Below are 23937 nucleotides of genomic sequence, written 5' to 3' on the forward strand. Positions count from 1 at the left end.
AAGGATGACAGATTGCTGAAGATTCTCCTTTTCGACCAACCGTCTAGGGCTAAACGGAAAGCAGGCCATCCTCGTCTGGGGTGGGAGGACGTCATATAGAAAGATTTAAGGGAAATAGGAACTTCCTGGGAGGGTGTAAAAAGGAGGCGTTGAATAGAAAGGGACGGAGGAGGAGCGTGCGTAGCTGTGTTAGCCTCAGGTGGCTTGGTGCTACGGTGAGTTGTTAGTAGTAGTAGTAGTAGTAGTGGTTAATAGAAAAAAATGATGTTTTGTGGCAAAAACTCGCAGAAACGCCACTTTGTAGGGGTTAGTTATGTTGGTGGGACAGGACTTTATTGTAAGGGTTTTTAACCATGAAAACCTGATAGGGCATCTCAGAATTTACCTTTTCAAGGATTTTAAGTTTGGTTGCACAAACTGGCAAAAGACGTCATTTTCCTGAGGAAGGATCCCTTTTGTTACTTAAAGATCCCTCCCAACAGCCTACGGCCAATGGTTCAACATTGTCACCCCTGAGGGAAAAGAGAAGAAAAAAAGACACGTCAATGTTTCCCATGCAAAAACAGATTTTCCTTAATGTTGAATGTGGAGAGCTGTATGGGTCCTGTGACGATTTTCCTGGCCATGGCATTCCAATCGGTATTCTTTTATTTTATTCGGCGCCATTTTTAGGCTTCTGGGAAAAGATTTTTGTTCAGGAGGGAGGGGGTATTTTTTTCAGGTGGAGGGGTTACAAAACGAATAAAAATTTGTTTATACACATTCTGCTACTTTTTTAAAAATCAGAGAAAAATTTTGGGAAGGGGAGTTGAAAATCAGTGGCCTCCCCTCTGGATACGGCCTTGGCTCTATGCTTTTTTCCGAAACTCCTATAAATTTGTTTTCGCAATACCATTTTATTACTAAGGTCAATCGAAATAATGGTTATCATTCATGAATAAGCTACAAATGAAAATTCGTCTTTTTTTTATGAAGATTCAAAGTTTGGTTTACTATGGGGTATAGTTTGCTCTTTACTTTGTTCCAGATGTTGGTGGAACCATAATGGAAGGTAAAGTAAACACTCATGAGACTATGAAACAGTTTATGAAGGATTTATGTTAATGACAAGCAATTGGCTAAAATTTAGAACATAATTAAAAACATTAATCAATTAACAGGATTATTTTACTTAGACCTGAGGAAACTGGAGAGGGTCAAATTTTTTGGGTTTTATTTGGCGTCAAATCAAACTTTTTGAGAGAACTTTCACCGGATGTTTTGAAAGCTTATGCGACTAAACTTGAGAAAAAAATATACGAAAGTACCTACAGTAATGTTTGAAAAATAAAATATTGTTCGATAACCAAAAAATTGGGTTTCTGGTGCCAAGTCGTGATTTCTTATTGTCTTGATTTCTACTTAATCATGCACAATTTTTTTTCTTTTTTTACAAAGGTTAAATCTCTTGATTTCTACTTATTGTCTTGGTTTCTACTTAAACATCCACAAAAAAAAATTATAGAAAGGTTAAACTCTTTTGATTTCTATTTAAACATTGACAAAAATATATACAAAAGGTAAGAATTTCTTATCATTAAATAAATATATAATCCAATGTATGCAGTTGAAATTCGCTGTCTTTCCATGCCCGACGATCCCTTTAAATTAAATTTGTGTTAGTTCTGGAGTAATTTAAGTAAACACTTTTCTTTTTTCAATGGAGGATCCAGATGATTAAGATTTATCCTTAAAACTCAAATATTCAAGAAACATGTTTCACTTCTATTTGTACTGGCCGCCAATTCAACCCTCAGCTGTAAACAGTTCCGTATTTGGCTCTGTTTTTTCTCCCATACGTTCCGCGCAAAGAGCCAAGAAGGACCTCTAAATTAGGCGGTCAATTGGAATCTATTTCCGTCTTCTCCATCGGAGGATAGATATAGAGACCGGAACGTTGGGGTTTTCTAGCAGTGTGTGTTCGGATTCTCAATCGTTTAGAGGTTTTTGTGTCTTAGGTGTGTACTGAAAAGTGTCAGTTTTGGATATTGTGCTTGGAAGCTCTGGATGTAAAATCATTGCATAAACCATACCAAGATAAACTAAGCAAAATATTGATTATTAGTAATGATAAAGAACCAATGATATAGAACTATTTTTATTTGGGATATTGATAAATAACCTTAATGAATAGTTTCATCAAGGCTGTATCCTGGGAGGGGTGGAGGGTTCCCCCCCCCCGAAATGTTTGTCCGGCTCGAAAAACGTTACAAAAAAATGAAAATAAAAAATTTTGAAGCGTTTTTTAAAGTTGTTTTGTAAAAAAGAAGAGCAAAAATCCTTTTTTAACCTCCCCCCAACCCAAAAAATCCTGAATATGGCCGAGTTTCAAGTAATTACCTCTAAAAAATTATAGACATAGAACTATAGGTGCTATTTAAAAAAAAGATAAACACAAAAATGTATTAAATTTGCGAATATTCCTTCTTCAGAGAAATATTAAAGTATCACATTTCATTTGATATCATAAAATACAATTTCTTGATTCTAAATCTTAATTCTAAAACTAAATTTAATTAACTGACTTCAACCTTGTGTAAAAAGCAAAAATTTTGCAGTAGGGGCACAAAATGTAGAAATGTAGGCATAAAAAAAAAGTTATATAGCCTACATTTTTGTTATGTTTTTTGACAGTCAGACAGAAATATCGAGGTAGGGGGTCAAACCCCCTACCCCTGGATATATCCCTGCTTTTATCATTTTTGAGAAAACTTCGCTTTACTTTACGCCTCCCTTTCCCCTAAGGTGCAAATCTATAGCAAAATTCATATATTTCCCATTCCTTTTACCGTTTCTTGATTTCGTCGAGGTTTGTTCTTTGCCGTTAAATATGTTTGAACACAAGAGTGACGCAATCAAGAAACTGAAAAATGCATGGCAAATATTTAATTTGGGCTATATATTTACACATTAGGGACAGAGAGTTGTTTGTAAAGTAAATTGAAGTGTTTTTATTAATGATATAAGGGAGTATTTAAGGATTTTTAAAAGTTGTTTTCAGAATTGTATAATTGCTTAATTGTATATAATGCTTCCAGCCTTGGAAGCAATAACCAGTGGTAAATAAAAACGGATGAGGTCTGTTAGAAACCGAAATCGAAAGTTTTAGTATCCTTTCGAAGCAAGAGTTCTTTTTAAGCATAATTAATGCTTAAAAAGAATTTTCAAGGGGAGAGGAATCGGCCTAAAAGTATCGGCTTAACACTGACAAGGTGTCTGAACTAAAGAGTATGTTCTTTAAGTTCTTACGCTAATTATGTCTTCATATCAATAGCATTTAGCTTTTGATTAATTTAATTACATGTCAAAAAAAAAAATTTGTATTTGAAACCAAGGATCTATAAATCCAAAGTTTAAACTTCAAAAATTGTTTATAAAGAAGAAATAAGCATTTATTTCTAAATAGCTGTGAATTATAAATAGAAAAATGTAATTGGGTATATTTAAATAGCCTCTTTCTCTTTTCCATTTTCCTTTTTCAAAATAACTGGGTAATTGGCTGATATTGTCCTAAAGTAATTCTTTAAAATTCACTTGAGTTTCATCATTTTTTGAGGTTTTGTAAAATGTAATTCATAATTTGTAATTTTTAGTGAGTTACTAGCTTTTTTTCTTGTAGAATTTTTTGCCCCTATTCCCCGTCTAGATTTTGAAAAGAACTGTTTTATTATTTTAATTGAAATAATTGCTCCTGTATTTTTGTCGGGGAAAAATTACTACCATTGCCACCCGCCCTATATTCAGGAAGAAGACGTTTGATCTGGATTTGTGCCCTCCCCCCGCCCGCCCTGTCTCCCAGAAAACTTTCAGACCAAGTTTTAACAAAGTTTTTATTTATTTACAAAATTGTTTTCAAATTACTAATTAATTAATAAATTATATCTTAATTATTTTTTAGTTATTTAATTATTACTAATTTAATTTAACTATGTTGACCATTACTATTTAATTATTTTCATTTTTTAATTTATTTCTATTTTATTCATTGATTGATAATTTATTGATTATTTTCATTTATTAACTGCAGCCTTTACTTCATCTTAATAAAAATAAAACTTCAAAAATTACACTATTATTATAACACTATTATAATTAAACTATTAGATTGTTTATTTAAAATTTCGTGCCCCAAAAATTTCTGCACCCGGGGAAAACACCCCCTCTGTCCCTCGTCTAGAACGACCTCTGAACAGCCAGGTTACAATGCTGGAAAAGTTATTGAAGGAGAAAGTGGAGGTTTTTTTTTCTTTACAGCTAGTATTTGTAATTGTGAAGTTCAAGCAAGAGATATTTTCGTAAATTGCAAACCCTGCTTCCACTGAGTACGTGTTTATTCAGCGCCGAACTGACGCTTGAATAGGAGGGTGTTTTATGTTTGTTTTTTTTCCTTCTGTCTTAAACTTTGTAACAAAGTTAATGGGCGAACAAACGAAATATAGAAAGAACGACATTCCTTAAAGTCTTGCAATCGTCTTCTGCAACGGGAAGGGCTGTATCCAAAATTTTGATGTTGAGGGGGGTGGGATCTTTTGGAGGGGAGATTTACAACAAAAAACCTTAAAAAACCGCATCGATACTTAGCTTATATGCATTTTTGTAACGTTTTTACAAGTCACACAGATACTTCCCTTTAATGGGCACATAAGGTTTAAACACCCTGCAGCCCCCCCCCCCTAATATGGCCTTGGCACATAAGATTTAAACACCCTGCACCCCCTCCCTAATATGGCCTTGACAAAAGGTATTTGGAAAAAACAGTCTATTTTATTATATAAACGTAAGTAAAAGTTGATGACGCACTACGCAAATTGAGTAAACTATTTCAACACAGATCTTTAAATATGCAAAACTATCCACTTATATTTGCGTTTTTTTGCAGAATGAAAAGCAAATATAATATTTTGAAAAAAAACGTTAAAATAAGTTACTTTTGCATCCGGTTGCATGCAGCTATGGGCTTAACCGCAGCTATGTTTGCTATTTCTTCTGAATCACTCGACCATGAATATCTCTGGATTGCATTTCAGAACTGTTCACCATGAATGACAAAAAATCCCTATTTTTTTTTGGTTTGAATTAAAATCACGCAAAGCCACAATCAATATATAATGCCTTCGATTTATAAATGCATTGTAAGAAAGAAAATAACGTATTTTCTAAAATTTGTTGAAAGTATAAAAAAATTATGTAGAAGAAAAAAATATTACCGTATCCATGTTGATTAACTTACTGATTAAATTAAGCAACAAATTAATAATTAGATAGATCGTTAGACATAGATAAACACATACCACAATGTGTACATGGTGCCTTGCAGAACGAAATAATTTTTCAAGGCCTAAGGAAGAAAATAACCATATTTCATAAAATTTTGCAAAAATAAAACAAAACCTTTTCTAAAACAGAAAAAAATATCTTTGTGCTTGAATGATTAATTATAAATTAACTAAGTAAAAACATTAATTAGAGAAATGATTAATTAAATATATAAAGGTAATAATTTCATTAGTAGTACTTAAGGGTTAAGCAATTTAATTTAACTGAAAAGAGAATTTCTGCTAAAACCAAAAAAAGCATGACAATGCATGGGGTCAAAGGCAAGGCTATGTCGAGAGGAAAAAGGTCAGGGTTTGGCCCCTCACCTGAAATTTTGTCTGAACTGTAAAAACGTATCAAAAAGGCACACAAACAATTTTTTAAGGTTTTTTGTAACCCCCACCCCGACAAAAGCCTCCCCCATGAACAAAAATTCCTGGATATGCCCTTGGTCAAAGACACCAAATACTTCCGATAAAATGATTGCTAGGTAGGATCACTTATTGAGTACAAATAGTTTCAATCCCACTTGGATTGAAACTATGACCTGGAATACTTTACAGCGACATTCCTGCATTAATTTGCAGGCTGCATTTTCTTTTTAGTAATCATTTTTTCTTTTCTCAAAGGGAGAGAAGAGAAGTTACTGTCGATCCGCCAGTTCTAATTACACCATATAGCTTAAAAAGGAAAGTAAACAGGATAGGCTTCGATTCTAATGATTCGCGCAGAACTATAAAAAAGGCATACTTTATCAATTCATTTCACGGCTAAATACTTATTCTGGAGATCAGAAATCTTTACAATCGTTCAATTTCTTGTAGTTCTAACATAGAGCTTCAATAAGAATAGAAATTTACTCTTTATTATAATAAATTGTAATTTATTTGTAATTCCAACAATTTTATTTATAATAAAAATATACTACTATTTTAGTATTTATAATAAAAGCAAAATCTGTTTCACACTAAATATTCGTAACTAGCTCTTGATTTGACAAATAGGGCTGTTGGAATTCATTATAAGTCATGACCGTGGCCCATCAAGCATGGCCAGAACGCATTAATTTGCAGGCTGCATTTTCTTTTTAGTAATCATTTTTTCTAATCATTTTTTCTAATCATTTTTTAGTAATCATTTTTTCTGGTGATCGTTTGTTCACTTATTTGTTTGAAAAACAATAACAGCCTAATTAAAGAAAAACTACAAATCATACAAAGGTGATACTAAAGAATCCCGATTTGGCACTTTTCTATAGGTCATAAACGTGAACAAGCTACAAAAAAAAGATATATGAAATTGGCATAGAAAGTTAAAATAGTTCTGAAATTAAAATGAAAAATATTCTAATTAATATTTTAATAGTATTCTACCGTAGGTTTCTGCTTGCTTGTATCATTCAGCCTAGTTTGAAGTCCACATGTCATTATGCCTAAAATAAAATGACGAATTTGGCATTTCAAAATAATTTAGATGTTTGGAAACTTCCCCTTAGTATCTTCTTATCTTGTTGCAGATGACTATTTACTTAATAGTAGTGAGGGTGGGGGGTTTAGTCATAACTGAAATAGCTTAAAAATTAATAATGTTTCCCTGGTAAGTCTTAATCCTTCTGTCGTGTGCCGTATACAAAGAGGAGCATTTACTTCATAGAAGATAAAGGGGAGGGACTGTCATGCCTGGGATTCCCTGAGCTAGTGTATAGAGGGGTATTTATTTCAGAGAGGGTAGCGGGAGGAACAATTACGAATTGATTAGAAACAGAACAAAAAGCTGATTTAGAAATCTAAAAAATCTCCAAGCAGGTCTGTATCACCAGGTGTTATATGAGTAGAGTATTTACTTCTTAGAAGGTAAAAAACTCTTTAAAGAAAAGATTAAGAAGGTCCCTGGAAGATACATTTTTTACAATATAGCGATAATATAGTATATAGTGTCAATAAAGGCTTTTCAACTTGCGATTTCAACGTTCTGCTTCTGCAACATAATAGTGTGAAGTCAACTAAAAGAAAAACATAGACAATGTCATGTGTTGACTTGTTTTAGTATGTCTCTGAAATTGACAACACAAAATTATTTCGCCGGGACTCTAACTGAGAGATGCTTATATTTATTTTATTGTATTAATTATTAATATTCTCTTCTAGAAACAAAACATAATCCAAGATGTGTGACGATGATGTTGCGGCATTGGTAGTTGACAATGGCTCTGGTATGTGCAAAGCAGGTTTCGCTGGGGATGACGCCCCACGTGCCGTCTTTCCATCAATAGTCGGCCGTCCCCGCCACCAGGTGCTTTAAGTTAATATATGTGCATGTAATTTTTTTTTTGTCACAAACTGAACCGACGTTTTTGAAGTTTTTGCAATAGCGTTGACAAAAGTTTCTACTGGCTTATTCAGAGGGACACACTTTTCATTAAAAACCCTAAAGTTTGGAAAAAACCGTTCATGCGTACTTATCTTAGGCAGAATTAAAAAAAAAAACCGGTTATATCTTCTCAAAAGAAATTTTTTAGCTAATAGACGACTTTGTATTTTTGCCGAGCAGCTGACAATGCCTTAAGGGATTTATCTTTCTTTTTCGAGTTTACAATGCTCTTTCAATCAATCAGTCATTTATTACCCACAACTACAAGACAAGTAGTACAAGTTGATCATAAACATAGTAATAAAAAACAAAAACAAAAAAGAACTCAACAAACACTAGCAACTCAATTAAACTAAGAAAAGAACTAAAAGACCGTGGTAAGGGCCAAATTTACAAAAAGCATCTGCAGAAAGATTTTTGTGTAGGTCACCGAGCTTTCGAGTTACATCCGTAACATAGAAATTTTTAACTAGATACCGATTTCTAGTCCATGGCGGCAGAGAAAGAAGAAATTTGAAATATGTAATTTTAATCTTTTTTAAATCCTTTAGCTTAAGAACAGAATGAACACCCGAAAAATAAAGCACAGAATGATCAGAAAAAGTCTAGAATAATCGCCCAAGAACTCTTCCGTTATATTTTCCACGGTTTGCTACAATTTTTGAATAACTGAACTGAATTTTTCTTACTGAATCAGCAACAATCTGTTTACGAAAGAGAGCTAGAGAATTAGAAACAGTAATACCAAGCCACCGAAAGGAAGAGACAGAAAATTCATTACATACCAGAGGAGTAGACGAAGACAGATTATAAGATAAGAATTCAAACTCAATACAGTTAAGAAGCATATCTGCAAATTTGTCGTCTTTGGGACATACCTTTAAAGAATTTAATCTGGTTAGATTCTTTCAAATTAAATTATGCGTTGTTCATTTTCATAGGTGGTGAATAATTATTCTTATTGTTTAGAAAATAATTTTCTTTTAAATATTAAGTTTAACAATTCAAGAAATTCTCAAAAAGAATATTATCCGTCCTAATTGAAGTTATGACTATTTTGTTTACATTTTACACATAAAGTTTATTTGAAAATCAGTCTTATTGACAATGCCTAATGTTGATTTGAATCCCAAAACGAGATTTTTTTGTGCCTTACCAGCATTTCAACTTAAGTTTTGCCCTCTCTTGGTAAGATTTTTCTTTCTTTTTTCTTTTCTTCAGTTCAATAGATCGAATGTTTCAACTTAAGACAGACATTTTGCTAGAGTTACGTAATTGAGACTAAGTAAATTGAGACTAAGATGAAAAGTAAATTTCCTAAAAAGAACAAAAAACATGCCAAAATACGAAACTTTCACTACCTATTTTTTTAACAAGATTAAACCATCTTTAAGCCATATCCTAGCTTACTGAATGGATAGTTCTACAACCAATGAATCGAATAATAGACCTATCATGGCCTTCTCATGTAAGTTAGAGCTGTAGGGTTGTCAAAAGATCAAATGCCTCATGGGGATCATGCCCCTTAAAAACTGAAACAATCAGGGTGTAAACCTCTGTTTAGTTCTTTATTTGTATGCCCTTTTTATATTAGCAGATGTAACGATTTACGTAAATTTGAAGATAGTCAGTAAACGAGCAAATATCACTAGGGGAAAACCTCCAAGTGACATTTGAGTGACCCATATAAGTACTTACGACATCATCTTACGCTAAATACTGGCCACATATTGAAGAGCTATTTCGCCCGCTACCAAATTGCTTGTGATATTGAGCTGCAAATACTGCAAAAGACTGATTAATAAGACATCGAAAGTTTACGAGCTATTGAACTTTCTTCTATTCAAAGCGCCTTCTTGAGAAACACTTTCTTTTAAATGAAAATTTTAAAATAGGCTGTTACACAATGCCTAATATGGATTTCCTCGCGATAGCTGCTACCTACTAATTCAAATTTCTACAACTGAGAGTCTCCGATTGATTTCTACCTTCACTTAGCCATTCTACGTTTGGTGTTTTTTTTTTACCTGATTTTATACAGTCGACGTTTGATCTACATTTGACAGCTTTCAACCAAAATTTAACATTTTGAATTCGATAATCGAAAATTAATTCTCAATTGTCACTCCATTTGACGCTAGTGATTTAATTGAGACCAACTGAAAGTGGATTTAAGACAGACTACCTTTCGTAAGTGATTTAACACGGTTAAACAACCTAGTAAATTTTATTAGACCTTTGTTGTTAGAAGTGAAGTTTATTGCCCAAAATCTAGCGTCCGTAGTTACAGAACGGTGTTTTAAACCACTATTTAAATTTTTGGAGTAATTAAAACAGTGGAGGATAAATTGCATATTTCCACCTCTTTTATTTGACTGAAATGATCCTGATTTCGATCAAGATGAATTTTATGATTACCTTCAAAAGATCAAGACATGGGCCTCAACAAAACCCTCCAACTCCCCCGAGCACCACCGCAATTAATCCTCCAATAGAACAGCCTCAACAGTCCTAAGTAATTTGATCGCTAATTGACCCTCTTTCAGTAATAACGCCACTCACAAAGCCAGAAAGCAGAAAAATAATTGAGTTTGTTTCGCAGTTACAGAAATTTCAGTTGTTGCTAAATTGATCTGATTCAAGAGCTTTACAGACCGCGTTACTTTTGGCCCATGGTTTGTTTCGCCCCTTTTTTGACGATCTGGATCCCTCCGCTGCCACCACTCTGTAAACCTCTGTTTAGTTCTTTATTTGTATGCCTTTTTATATTGGCAGATGTAACGGTTTACGTAAATTCGAAGATAGTCAGTAAACGTTGGTATATGGTCTTTATTAAACAACGTGAGAAAACAAACACAGAGAAAATAAGGTAGCACAAGAACAACTAGCTAAGACGAAAGCGAAAGATGGACTGACTTTAGAGGTGTACCAAGAGTATACCTTTCCTGGAACGGAAGTTCCAGTTGGTTGTTCGACCATGCCTGGGAACGAACCCTTTCCCACGACTAGCCTTAGTCCCAAAAACCCCTCCTGGACCCAGCTCTCGTGGACATATACATGGCCAAATCTCTAAGAAACGAGACACCAGGAAAATCCTTCTCGAATTTATTTCCCAAATACTTTACAAGGGTGTCTATTCGCAAACATTTAAGGAGGGGGCGGTGAGTATTTTCTTATTGTTTGTAAAGACGATACAAAAAATGCCTTGAGAGGGGGAATTTTCTAAAAGCTTTGTACAAGGAAAATTACAAAACAATTTTTTTATAAATCTAGGGACACCCCCCCCCCACAATTGGCATCCATGAAAATAGTGCAAAACCCCATTAACACAAATCTTTATATTTATTCAGCCACGGTGTAAATTGAATGATTTTCAGGCTTAAACATATAAATATGACGCAAACATATTTTCTGGCTTCAAAATAAAGCTAGAAAAAAAAATATTATTGCCAGATTTGGTGAGAACAGAATCTTTGTCTAGTGTTCTAATTTAGAAGAAGTATTACCAGCATTGAATATAAAAAACAAATAATGACCGAAGGTTCTGCCCTTCATATAACAGGATATAACCCTCAGCGTAGATATGGTCTAGATTATTATTAACTAGGAATGATAAGACCCGTTTTCAAAACCATGGTCTCAAGAATTTCCTCTTTGAGCTTCTTGATAATAATTTTCGGATATCGTCGGTGTTAAAGGTTTTAAGACCTTAGGCGTGACAGCAACGATGTATAATGCTTCATTTCATAGCATTAATTTTTATTTCTGCCACTAGCCATTGGATACACTTTCGTTAAACCCCAGTAAAAAGATAACTAAAAAGCCCGAAGAAATGAAGGGTATTGAATTAAAGAATGTCCCCATTAACACATTTAAATTCCTTACTAATTAGCTCGAATTACCCTACGTTCTTAGCACTGATTGTAAACAGCGAATTTGCTAAGAATCCGTCGTTAAACATAAACTAGTAAAAATTGCAATAACACAAAGGGTATTATTGCGAAGGCGTCCGAAGAGGGATGTGCATGCTGAAATATTTAAGCTCTTGAGGGGGCATAACAGTGAATACAGTGATGAAAACCACATCTATGAAAGGTTAATTATCGTTTGCCTTCAATAGATGAGGTTTTGAGGTTTACTTGAGGGCGGCCATAAAATGTATCGGAAGATCGAGGCTTCTTGGGTACATACTCTTGCTATGAGTTGTTTCTTCCCCTTTTCTTCTTAAAAATACGCTCCCAAAAATATGTTCTTGTCACTTCTTACAAACTAAGTCCCCTAACCCCTTGTATGTAAAAATCATGTTTTTAAATAATATAGCTATTAATATAGTTAAACCAAGTTACAATTGAATTAACTAATTTTTCCGCAGGGTGTCATGGTTGGAATGGGTCAAAAAGACAGCTATGTAGGAGATGAAGCCCAAAGCAAAAGAGGTATCCTTACATTAAAATATCCTATTGAACACGGTATCATCACCAACTGGGATGACATGGAAAAGATTTGGCATCATACCTTTTACAATGAACTCCGTGTTGCACCAGAAGAGCACCCCATCCTCTTAACTGAAGCTCCACTCAACCCAAAGGCCAACCGTGAAAAAATGACCCAGGTAAATACCAAACAAAAACCTAGATTTTCTTTTGATACTTTTTAAATGATAAAATCTTGAACGGAAGTATCAACTTTTGAATTATTTGAGATGATAGCTCCCCCATCTTTTCAAGTTTTCTTTTATATCGTCTTGACATGAAGTTGTAGTGTACAAAAATATCTATTGATAGATAGGGGATCCAGTGTTAGGTGGATTTGATACCATAAAGGATTACCCTACCTTGTCAATTATAAACTTTTTTATTCTCTGTGACCTAACAACCTTGATTGAACGGTCTTGTCAAAACTTGATGAGCTAGGATAAGAGATCCGAATAAATGACAGAAAAGCCAATACCTATTTTCCCAAATACCTATATTCAGTTTTAATGAAACTTGTATTGTTAGAACGTAGAAATTTTTGTCTTTTCAATTAAATGTAGCAGAATTTTCTTTTTAAAGTTCGGGAAAAGATAGTCTCTAAATACCTGGTAGGAAAACGCAAAAATTCAGAACAAAGGAAATAACATTTTAACAATTTGGCAGCTTCGAGAGTTCTCCGTAGTGCTACCCACCGTGATTGAAGACCTTTACAACACAGGTGGCATAAAATATCATTGTGTTTTCAACCAAATTTCATAGTCAAAACCCAGATTTTCAATAGCTCTCAATGGTGGCAAGCCCCCTGGGAAAATTCACTATTGGGCCCTTTTTCTTTGAGACAATCAGCCGACACTTCGGCTCGCAAAATGATTTTAAGGTATCACAACCTCTTAAAGTTCATTGACGCCATTTTCAACCTATTCAAAGTACAGATACCGTAGGATGACTGAAACTAGGCATTTTCAGCGGATTCGTCAATTAGATTTTAGTTCTGAAACTGGCAAAGAGCTTATAATAGTAAACTGGCGGTAGAGAACGATCAAAGTTATGAATTACAGACTTCCAACTAAATTTCTGAAGAAACGGTCTCCAAACCTTCAATTGAAATGTTTCCGTACAAAAACAAATAAATTAAGATTTCATCTTCTTCCTCTAGTAGGGTTTTAGGTTATTTTTTCCCACAAAAGCGATTCATAATTTTGCTCGTTATAACAGGAAGTAAAAGAAACAAGTCAGCTTGTACTTAAAAAGATTAGCTTTATAATTGGACAAATTCTTGCTAAATAATACCAAGCATGGACACAACGGATGGGATGGTTGCGATCACCTATTCCAAACGCATTTTTTTAAGAATCCTTCTGATCTTTTCCTGAAATAGAAATAATAAAGCAATTATTATTTTATTAGATTCACCTCATTATCGGACATATTCTTGCTAAACAGTACTTCTTTTTATTTTAATTTCGCAAGGGAAAAAATATTTTTCATAATCCCAAACTGAGCCCTAAATATAAATTTAAATAGGCCTTTAGTTATAAATTGACCTTTGTTTTGAAATCTGGTTTTGTTGCAACAGTTTTCATTTTTCATCTATAGCTTTTCAATCCGAATTGGAGGGGAAAAAACTCTACATTCATTTTTTCTCTACAACAGTGTTGAGGAAAAAATCTCTACACTATTGGTGCATGTCCTTCCTTAGTTCTAAATTATTTCACGTTTTAGTTCTAGGCGAATAAAAAGCATTATGGGGTGTTACAGTTTTCTTGTTACAGTTACAGTTTGTTGCACTCATTCAGTGGCGTAATTTCGTCAAAATCCTGGAGGGGGGGGGGGTCAAATTTGGAGTCAATTTTACCAAATCAAGTGAAAATGACATTGAGAACTGAAAAATGAGCCACAAATTACCATAAAGGTAGGGGCGTCGTTTGGGGGAGGCAAGGGGGCAGTTCCCCCCAATAATGTGGAAAAAAATTATTATGTATCCCATGTCCCTTGAATATCTGGATATGGACCCCTCTTTCCCCCCCCCCCAATAAAATTCTGGAGATTCGCCCGTGCATAAAGGCAAAGACATACTAAAGAAAACTGACCTGTTTCTGTGGATACTTGAATTATACAGGCTTATCTTAGTTCTGACAAGATTTTTTCAGCAGAAATAAAATTTTGGATGGGGGGGGACTGAATTCTGGGGTTGGGGAACTGATAGGGGCCTTCCAACCCCCCCCCCCTTCTGCCCCATAGCAAATTACGCCCCTGCACTCATTGTTTGTAACAGTTAACAGGAGCATTATCTCTTTATAGTACTTACTCCCACTCTTTTTACTACCAATCATATATTTTTCCAAATATATTTGTTAATTAATGATATTGTTTTGCTTTGGAATAAAAATTCTCTTTGATTTTTAGAAAAAAAATATGTATAATTGTCTCATGAATCTATGTTTATGTATGTACAATTGTTACACATACTCGACAAAAAAAAAGGAAAAGAAAACACTCTCTTTTGTAAAAAAAAAAAAATTGCTTAATCCATACGTATTATAGTTTAGAATATACTCTGAGCAAGTACATTTCTTTTTTTAGATCATGTTTGAGACATTCAACAGCCCAGCTATGTATGTCGCCATTCAAGCTGTACTGTCCCTCTATGCTTCTGGTCGTACCACTGGTATCGTCCTTGATTCTGGAGATGGCGTCTCCCACACCGTACCCATCTATGAAGGCAAGAATCGCAATTTTCTTTTTAACTAAAATATAAAACATATCCAGTGTACACTAAAAGTTACCAAGTGGTACAAATAAATATTTAACCAATTTTAGCTTTTTTTTTCATTTGCAGATACACATTTAAGCTGAATTACTAGTAAACAAACCTTGACTTTGGATGTAGAGGGTGCAGGACCAGAAATCTATAATAGCCCTCTGGAAAACCATAAATACGTGAAAGTATTTTAAGGAATTTTTCAAAAAAATTTTTGTTAAAGCCAAAAAATGAGACATTTTCCAGAAAAAGCCACTGCACAACCCTTTACAAAGGGGGGCGTAAACAACACCCCCAAACCGACCCCTCGATATATTCATTTGGGATCAATGGAGATAGTATGAGGAGTGGAAAATCTGTTTTAATATATTTCCAACAATGTTCCAGCTCTTAGTGTTTGATAAAATGCAGGTATTTCCATAGCTAAGAAATAACTTGAGAATTTTAGTGTACAGTTTCAAATCCTTAAGTATGATATTTTCAATATGCTTCTTATACGTTTAAATATATATATATATATATATATATATATATATATATATATATATATATATATATATATATATATATATATATATATATATATATATATATATATATATATATATATATATATATATATATATATATATATATATATATATATATATATATATATATATATATATATATATATATATATATATATATATATATATACCTCTATATATAATTACCGTCCCTTCAAAATGTCAATCAGATTAGAGCTCATACTTATATTTGCAAGTTTACTTTAACGTCGATTATTTCAAAGTATTTGGAAAGACAAAAATGATGAAATAAACATTGGCTGAAGATTTTACTGTCATTTATACAACGACAATAAAATTTCTTTTCATTGCTTTACACTAGAATAAAAACAATAATGTTATTGTTATTCACAAAAAAATAATGCTAAGCTGAAAAAGGCTACAGTTGTTTCTTTCTTAGTACTGAAAATAACAATCTTTTTTTTTCATTTCAGTCGAAAATAAAATACAAATTTTAGTAAGACTGGCATAATTAAAATATCTTAGTCCACCAAATTATGCACTATTACAATGAAAGTTGGCTATATACAAATGTGGTATTCGCAACACGTTCATAATTTTCTACTCTAAAAGGTTGTTTTATGTCAGTTTAACCTAACACACTTAGATAAAATTTGAAATAGAGCCCGATTTCACTTGGCATTGTCAGTGTTGCAGAAAAGACTTGCTCTGTAAGATTAAATAACGTAAAAAAAAGTCTTAACTTTGCTAATGTGGAAATTTCTACGGCATAGTGTTAAAACACCAAAAGGACCTAGTCCCGGCAGGCTTTTCCACTGTTGGCATACGTACAAATTAACCCTTTTCATTTCAGGTTATGCCCTTCCCCATGCCATTCTCCGTCTCGACTTGGCTGGTCGTGACTTGACCGATTACTTGATGAAAATCTTGACTGAACGTGGCTACTCATTTACCACCACAGCCGAACGTGAAATTGTCAGAGATATCAAAGAGAAGCTGTGCTATGTAGCCCTTGACTTCGAACAGGAAATGGCAACTGCAGCTGCCTCCACTTCATTGGAAAAATCCTATGAACTTCCTGACGGCCAGGTAAGCAAGTTTTACTTCATTTTGAAATTTAGCCTAACTTTGAATATAATATAGCAAACATCATCTCTGTTGTAAATTGTTCCCACTAGTATCAAGGGCTTAGATTAAGTTTTGCTCCAGATATGATTGCGTATTAATATAGAAGAACAATCATGATATTAATTTCCTATAGTCTTAAAGATCTCTATAAATGCTTCTCATTCAAATTTAACGATACTTGTGTTTCAGAATTTATTCTTAAGGAATGGTGACAGAAAGTAAAACTTTAGCGTAAAGAGTTGGGGATGAGGAAGGAGCAGCCCCTTTCATGTACGGGATAATTTCTGTTCGTTTTAAGTTTTATTGTTGCTGCTTACTTTCGGTTTAAAAAATTTTAATTTCAGGTAGTTTTTCAAAGAATGGTCGAAAATCCCCCCCCCCCTGTGTAAAGTTTCGCCTGGAAAATCCTCCCTGAAAACTTCCCTCCCCAGGAAAATTCTTTCGGTATAAAATTCTCCTCAGAAATTCCCGACATAAAAATCCAGTTCTTTTTATATATTAATCATTAGCCAAATTCCTTTTTTTTAAGTTTGGTTCATTTTCCTTTTCTTTTCCAAATTCCTTTTCTCCAAGGATCATTGGTTCGAAATGATTGCTCCTGGGGTAAACAGAAAAAACAACAACAACAACGCGCACAAAAACAAGAAACCTCTACAACAAAGTTCTCTGATACGCTCAACTTGAAGGTGTGGTTTTCATTACGATCGTTTGACTTGTTGAGAATGTTTCCCGCCTCCCTTTTCGAAAATCAGGCAAGTTTTCTCAAGCTTGTAGCTTTTGATACGTAAAATTAAACGTAATGAACGTAATATATTTAGAATTTAATGAACGTAATATATTTAGAATCGACATAAGAATCCAGTTCTTTTTTTATATATTAATTATTAGCCAATTTCCTTTTTTAATGTTTGATTCCTTTTCTTTTCCAAATTCCTTTTCTCCAAGGATCATTGGCTCGAAATGATCGCTCCTGAGGTAAACAGAAAAAACAACAACAAATAAAGGCGCACAAAAACCAGAAACCTCTACATCAAAGTTCTCTGATACGCTGAATTTGAAGGTGTTGTTTTCATTACGATCATTTGACTTGTTGAGGGTGTTTCCCCCCTCCCTTTTCGAAAATCAGGCAAATATTCTCAGGCTCGTAGCTTTTGATAAGTAAAATTAAACTTAATGAACGTAATATATTTAGAATCAACATAAAAATCCAGTTCTTTTGATATATAAATTATTAGCATAATTCCTTTTCTTAAAGTTTCGCTTGCTATTAGGCCGAGTCGTGGATTAAATAAATTTATTTAAAACCACCCCATTTATACGATGCAGTTTAAGAAAACGTTAAAAATTCGCATTATTTTGTTTTTTAAAGCTTTCAGTACAATTCAAAGGATTTTTTATTTGTCGCCATATTTTTCTATTCAATTTGTACACATAAAAACTGATTTTAATCATGGTGATAGCTATGGCCTCATTCATAAAGAGATTTTGCTATCACCAAATCTTACTTAGCACTAATTTGAGCAAATCTGAATAATTTTTGCCATAATTTGCCTGCAGATAAAAGTGAGGTCAAGAGACATATTATTCAAAAATCGGTAATATTTCTTGAAAATCTAGCATCAAAGTTATTTAATGACCATTCGCTTAGTATACTCTTAAACCATCTTAATTGGTAAAGAAGCTTGTCTTAATTGGAGATTAAGGGTAATAATCATTCTTCATTTTTGGCAGTAACGTTAATAAAGTGAATAGCGCTAATATTGATAAAGTAGAAAAACACTTCATTTTTCGTACTGATCTTCATATTTGCCTGAACTGAAACAAAATCCAAATCAGCTAAGCATAAATCTTCCAAGCCACAAAATATTGCTGTTACCTTATAACCATTTTTAAGAGTCTTAATTGCTCTTAGCTGCAGTATTTGTTTGTTCTTAATTGACTAATAACGGTGATAAGCATTCTTCACTTATAATTAATAGCGTGATTGAAGTATATGATTTGTGTTTATGCCCCCTATGGTGTAGTATCCTTATGGCCTTTATTACACCATAATTACACCTTATTACACCACACGGGGATTTTCTTCGACTAAAGATCGAGCGTGTTTCTTGCTTTCTTTAAAGAGGTGATGGGTTTGCCATCTGAAACATCAGAACATACCCTATTTATGGGCAAATTAAGCAAGATTTTCCTTTTCTAGGTTATCACTATTGGTAATGAGCGTTTCCGTTGCCCAGAAGCTCTTTTCCAACCATCTTTCTTGGGTATGGAGTCATGTGGCATTCATGAGACGGTCTACAACTCCATCATGAAGTGTGATGTTGACATCAGAAAAGACTTGTATGCCAACACTGTTCTTTCAGGTAAGCATTAAGGTTAAATACTTGGTTATCGTTGTTAGTAAACCAGTCTTTTTCATTAAAAATTACTTTTATAATAATGATCAAAAATAAACATATGACTAATTAGAAAAGAGAGTATAAAATACCAAAGATAACGGGTATCCCAAACTAAAATAATAAAAAACACACTAAAAAAGATAGTAAACTATCTACTTATAAGAATAATTAATTACTTCTAAGCCAAAAAACTGTCTTGCAAGTGTCAAAGTAAAATGCTTAGGAGCCCCCAAGTGTCTTTTTAAGACCCTAACTGCAAAAATGCAAAATTTATGGGCATGCGTGTGCGTTTATAACTTTCTTTTTAGTTCTTTTTCGTTTTTTTGCCCGGGATAATTTTGTCGAAACGAATGTCAGACAATCTTGGGAGGTGTCTCAACCAAACAAAAATAACGAGTTGTAATGCAGGTTTTAAGAACCAAAGAGATAGGAGAACAACTAAGCCCCATTCCGAACCTTTTATTTGGCCCTTTAACCTATCATATTTATTCCTGACTTGACGACTTAGCCGAGCGACCAGAAATATCAATAACCAGAAATATAAAAGTAAATTAACCAAAAAAGTAACCCACCAATTGAAAAAAATTCTATGGACAGTAAGTCCATCAGAATTCGATATTAGATTCTCTTTTATGACTATTTAAGAAAAAAACTGAGTGCGCCTGTTGGTTGTTGGTCAGCAACCGACAAAAAGAAATCAAAACACAGCCATTCATTAAACAAAGCTCATAAGGTAATTCCACTTTAATTCAAAGTATTTCAGCCTCTACAAATCTACAGCTTTAGAAAAAAATTCCAAGTTACGAAAAAAAGATAACCACTTCCGCTGATCATCAAACCAAAAGCTAATTGTAAATTGAATTGTAATTAATGATTACACTAATTAATTTGTTTCTTACAATTAATAAATTCTAAATTAATTGTAAAATTAAAAAATTGATTAAAAAGTTCATAGAACTTCAATATCAATCGAGAAATTGAGATATAGAAAAACAAAAGATGAAGTAGGACAGGTGAACAATAAATAACCAAAACAAGGGGGAGGTCGTCGTGGGAAGGAAAGCAGCATTTACTTGATGATGCCTTATTAGAGAAATGAAGCTTCCCTGGTGATGTTCAATGGGGCAAAGACTGGGGAGCAATTTAGATTTCTGAAGAGAACAATCGGTAATAATCCAATAAATTGGAGAAAGTAATTATGAAGAGTAATAATAAAGCAAAAAAGCAACAATCAATTCGGTAAGTATAAACCAATACTGCCAATGGACACAATGCTTCTGGTCCACTTTTCTGCACTGCGCCAGGTCATAAAATGTGAGGTGAGCTCCAAAACCAATTATCAGAAATGCTGATTACCACTTTTACCACCTTTATCCAAAAAATGAAATACAACAAAAAACAAATTCCACCTCTTATATGCACACAATAAACAAAATATTTTAAAATATTAGTTCTTTTTGTACTTATAATATAAAAATTTAACCAAATCTTTTCATTATTTTGTATTTGAAAGGCAAAAACATAATAAATCGACAATCATTGTTAATGACAGCTTTCTTTTGGACAGCACCCTTAGAATCTAAAATACTTATAATGTATAAAATAAGCTACCATTTAATCCCTTCTTCATATATAGTAAAACGAATTCTTTGTAATTATGTTTTCCTTATGTCTTACGACAGAAATAATAAAAAACATTGAATCATTGTTAACAGTAAATTGGCTAGAGAACCCAAACATAATGCTTTCACGTCTTTAGTTGGTTGTGCTTAATTCCGTACAAGATTTATGCATTTTGTCCTTAATTTTGAAGATTGTAAGAAAATTGTTTCATAGCATTTATTGAAGTTATTTATTGGTATTTTTCTATTCCATTGTCTCTATGGTTGCTGGTCACCAACAAACCACAAACCATTTTAGTGAAAAACCTTTATATCACAAAAATCACAAAAATCACAAATATCACATATATCACAAAAATTCAAAATTGAAAATTCTTCATTTGTTTTATGTCTAGGAAAGAAAAATGACTGTCCCCGCCATATATTGCGTTTAATGTTGAAGCTAGGATTTATAATCCTGTCTAAAGTAGCCTCTAATCAAAATGTTTATTATACAAACAATTATAAGGAGTTTATTATATAAGCATAAGGAAATTATTTATAAGGCTAATACTGAATAGTGAATCTTGTTCATTACTAATTGCAGCTCCAATGATGGGGGATTCTAAAACTACGTAAAAAGTGAAACAATTTTAAAAGCATAAAACAAGAGGCAACTGTATTGATATTTAAAACAAGATTTGCAAGGGAATCAAATTTCTTATATTTTTTTATATATACCATAAGTGAAGTATTTAAATTTATGTCCGCAAATTAGTTCCGAAGTTAACCGCTATATGTGCGGTTATGAGCAGTGCATTTAACGAACTAGGAAACGAACACAGAACTCAATCTCACCGATAGCATTTATTTCTGCTGCAACGTACTTCGCTGGCGAAAAAATTGACCTTCTTAATTGTGAAATGTTAAACAAATGGGAAACAAGATTAACACTAAATTTAATATTTAAATTGAATTTGCGCTTCAATATAGTTAGTAAATGAAAAGCTTAGGTCACTTACGAGAGTGAAAATCTGCATCCCGAGACAAGTTGGAACCTCCAACAAAAACTGGATGGTTGAGCCTAAAAGCCTAAAAAGTTTAACTTTAGGTCAAAGAAAAAATTAATCTTTTTCGTTTGATAAAAAAATGTAAATATTATGTAATTCGATTTACTTCACTTTTATATAGAATAGTAAATTCACAATCGGTTTGAAGAACTTGTACTTCCTCTTCGAAAAATAATGGACTTAAACATCAGTTTCTTCGGGAGGTTTCGAGCCCCCTTCTCCTATTTGAATTCATAAAAACGTCTTCATGATAGGTAGTCTTGTTCGAACTTATTTTTATGGCTCTTAAGTTACAAGTAAATTGCAGCGTGAGAATGAAGCAAAAACTGCAAAGCAATTCTCCACAAACAAAATTCTATAATCATTTACCGCCAAGGGCGTCTCTTCAAGAGAATGTGGGTGGTGGAATTATATCTATCCCAATACAGCAGGAAGTGTAATTTTTCCAATTAGAATGCCGATTATGTTTTATTGTCAAAGAAAATATCAAGAACATACTGTTTGTAGGGGAGGGGGTATTAAGTAAGGGGTTAATTTTCTCCCCCCTTCTCTAAATATAGATCCTCTGATACCAGCCCGCATGAATAATAAAGTTATGTGTACTCTTCTCTCAATACGGAGTTACAAATCAGTTTTTAAGCTTACCTTTATGCAGATTAAGCCCCATCGGGTATAAGAATCAAAGTACTCATCTTCGCTTCTCCAAACCAAATTCTGGGGCAAAACGCAATTTAATAGAGCTGAGCATGTGCGGTTTGCTGAGCAAACCGCAAACAGAGCTGAGCAAAAACGGTTTTGCTCTCAAAACCGTTTTTAGTGCGAAAGTACAAACCTTAAAATAATCAAAGATAATACAAAAATCTTTATGAACTATTTTTCTTCTAGGTGGTACCACAATGTACCCAGGTATTGCTGACAGAATGCAAAAAGAAATTACCGCTCTCGCCCCGTCTACCATCAAGATTAAGATCATTGCCCCACCTGAGCGTAAATACTCCGTTTGGATCGGTGGCTCCATCTTGGCTTCTCTTTCCACCTTCCAACAGATGTGGATCTCCAAACAGGAATACGACGAATCCGGGCCGGGGATTGTTCACCGCAAATGTTTCTAAACGTCTTATTATATATTGTATCCTTTACTTTTACGCTTTTTCCATCAAAAGCGTAATTAGTGAAGTGAGATCCGGACTCTATTCAAAAATGGGATAAATGTTTTATTGGTTATTTTCAGTTGTCTAAGAGGATTGGAAGCGGTGTTGACATAGTCGCCAGATGTAGCTGAGTGGGAGTATTAGAGCACCATACGCCCTTTTTGGACACGGTGCATAGACGATGCCGTTTCTATTCAACTTTGATTGTTTATGTTTTTGTGTTTGTATGTTGAGTGAAATTAATTTTGGACTATTACATAAGACACACTGCCGAATAAGAAATGAATGAGCTAATGATGAAACTAACCGTTATTTATTTGGAATTAAGAATATCCGTAATAAAAGTTTCTATAGCAATGCATTTTTTGAATATCAGATTTAATAGCTTGGTAATTTTTAGTTCAGAGTCCTGACTAGGCACTTGAGTGCAGGCAAGTTCACACCTAAATCTTGTAAAACCAAAACAAGAGAAGGGCTTAAATAGTTCACAAGCCCCACGATTGCCTAGACTTGTTCTCATACCCAGGGCAGTGACAATGCAATCTGACTGTTCGATTTGTTTGAGGGGAAACTTACACACCCATATATGTCTTGACAATATCTTGAATTTGTTTTGTAATGAGGAAAAAATCTATATGCAGTCATTGACAGTAACAGGCCCCAAACTAGCAAAAAGGGTAACATGGGTAAAAAATTCGAAAGTTTCAAATTTAAAAACGTATGGCAGCAGACACATTAAGACAGTGTAATTTTCCTTTGAAGGTTTAGTTGTCTCCGGGAATCAATAGATTCTTAATATTTCAACGGGCGAAAAGCGTAGTCAAATTTAACTATTTAGTTCTCCTTGCTTCGTGGAGCGCGACAACACTGCCAAGAATGTGGTAGTACCTGGAAAAATTTCTGGTAGTACCTAAAAATAGCATAATTTGCTTTCATCAAGACCTTATTGGTGATGGAAGTATCAGATCAGAAATCAGAAAAAAAAACTACCAATAGTCAAAAGGAGTCGACTTGGATTTCAGGTGCTCTTTTTCAAAATAAGAAGTTTTTCAGACCGGAAAATTTAGAGAAATCCAGGTTTTCAAATATGAATAGGC

The 23937-nt window shown here is 33.6% G+C and overlaps 1 protein-coding gene across 1 annotated transcript; it reads left to right on the plus strand.

Moving 5' to 3' along the window:
- Window positions 1-1871: 1871 nt before the first annotated feature.
- LOC148956854 (actin, muscle) lies at window positions 1872-23199 on the plus strand. Its single transcript, XM_089087585.1, has 7 exons — window positions 1872-1997; window positions 7503-7647; window positions 12098-12337; window positions 14784-14922; window positions 16345-16580; window positions 18820-18982; window positions 22575-23199. The coding sequence occupies exons 2-7, from the start codon at window positions 7522-7524 to the stop codon at window positions 22799-22801; spliced, it is 1131 nt and encodes a 376-aa protein (XP_088943711.1). The 5' UTR covers window positions 1872-1997; window positions 7503-7521; the 3' UTR covers window positions 22802-23199.
- The last annotated feature ends 738 nt before the right edge of the window (window positions 23200-23937 follow it).

Source organism: Artemia sp. Qi Xiang Cuo, chromosome 1 (assembly GCF_049724085.1).
Source record: "Artemia sp. Qi Xiang Cuo chromosome 1, ASM4972408v1, whole genome shotgun sequence".
Taxonomy (NCBI): Eukaryota; Metazoa; Arthropoda; class Branchiopoda; order Anostraca; family Artemiidae; genus Artemia; species Artemia sp. Qi Xiang Cuo.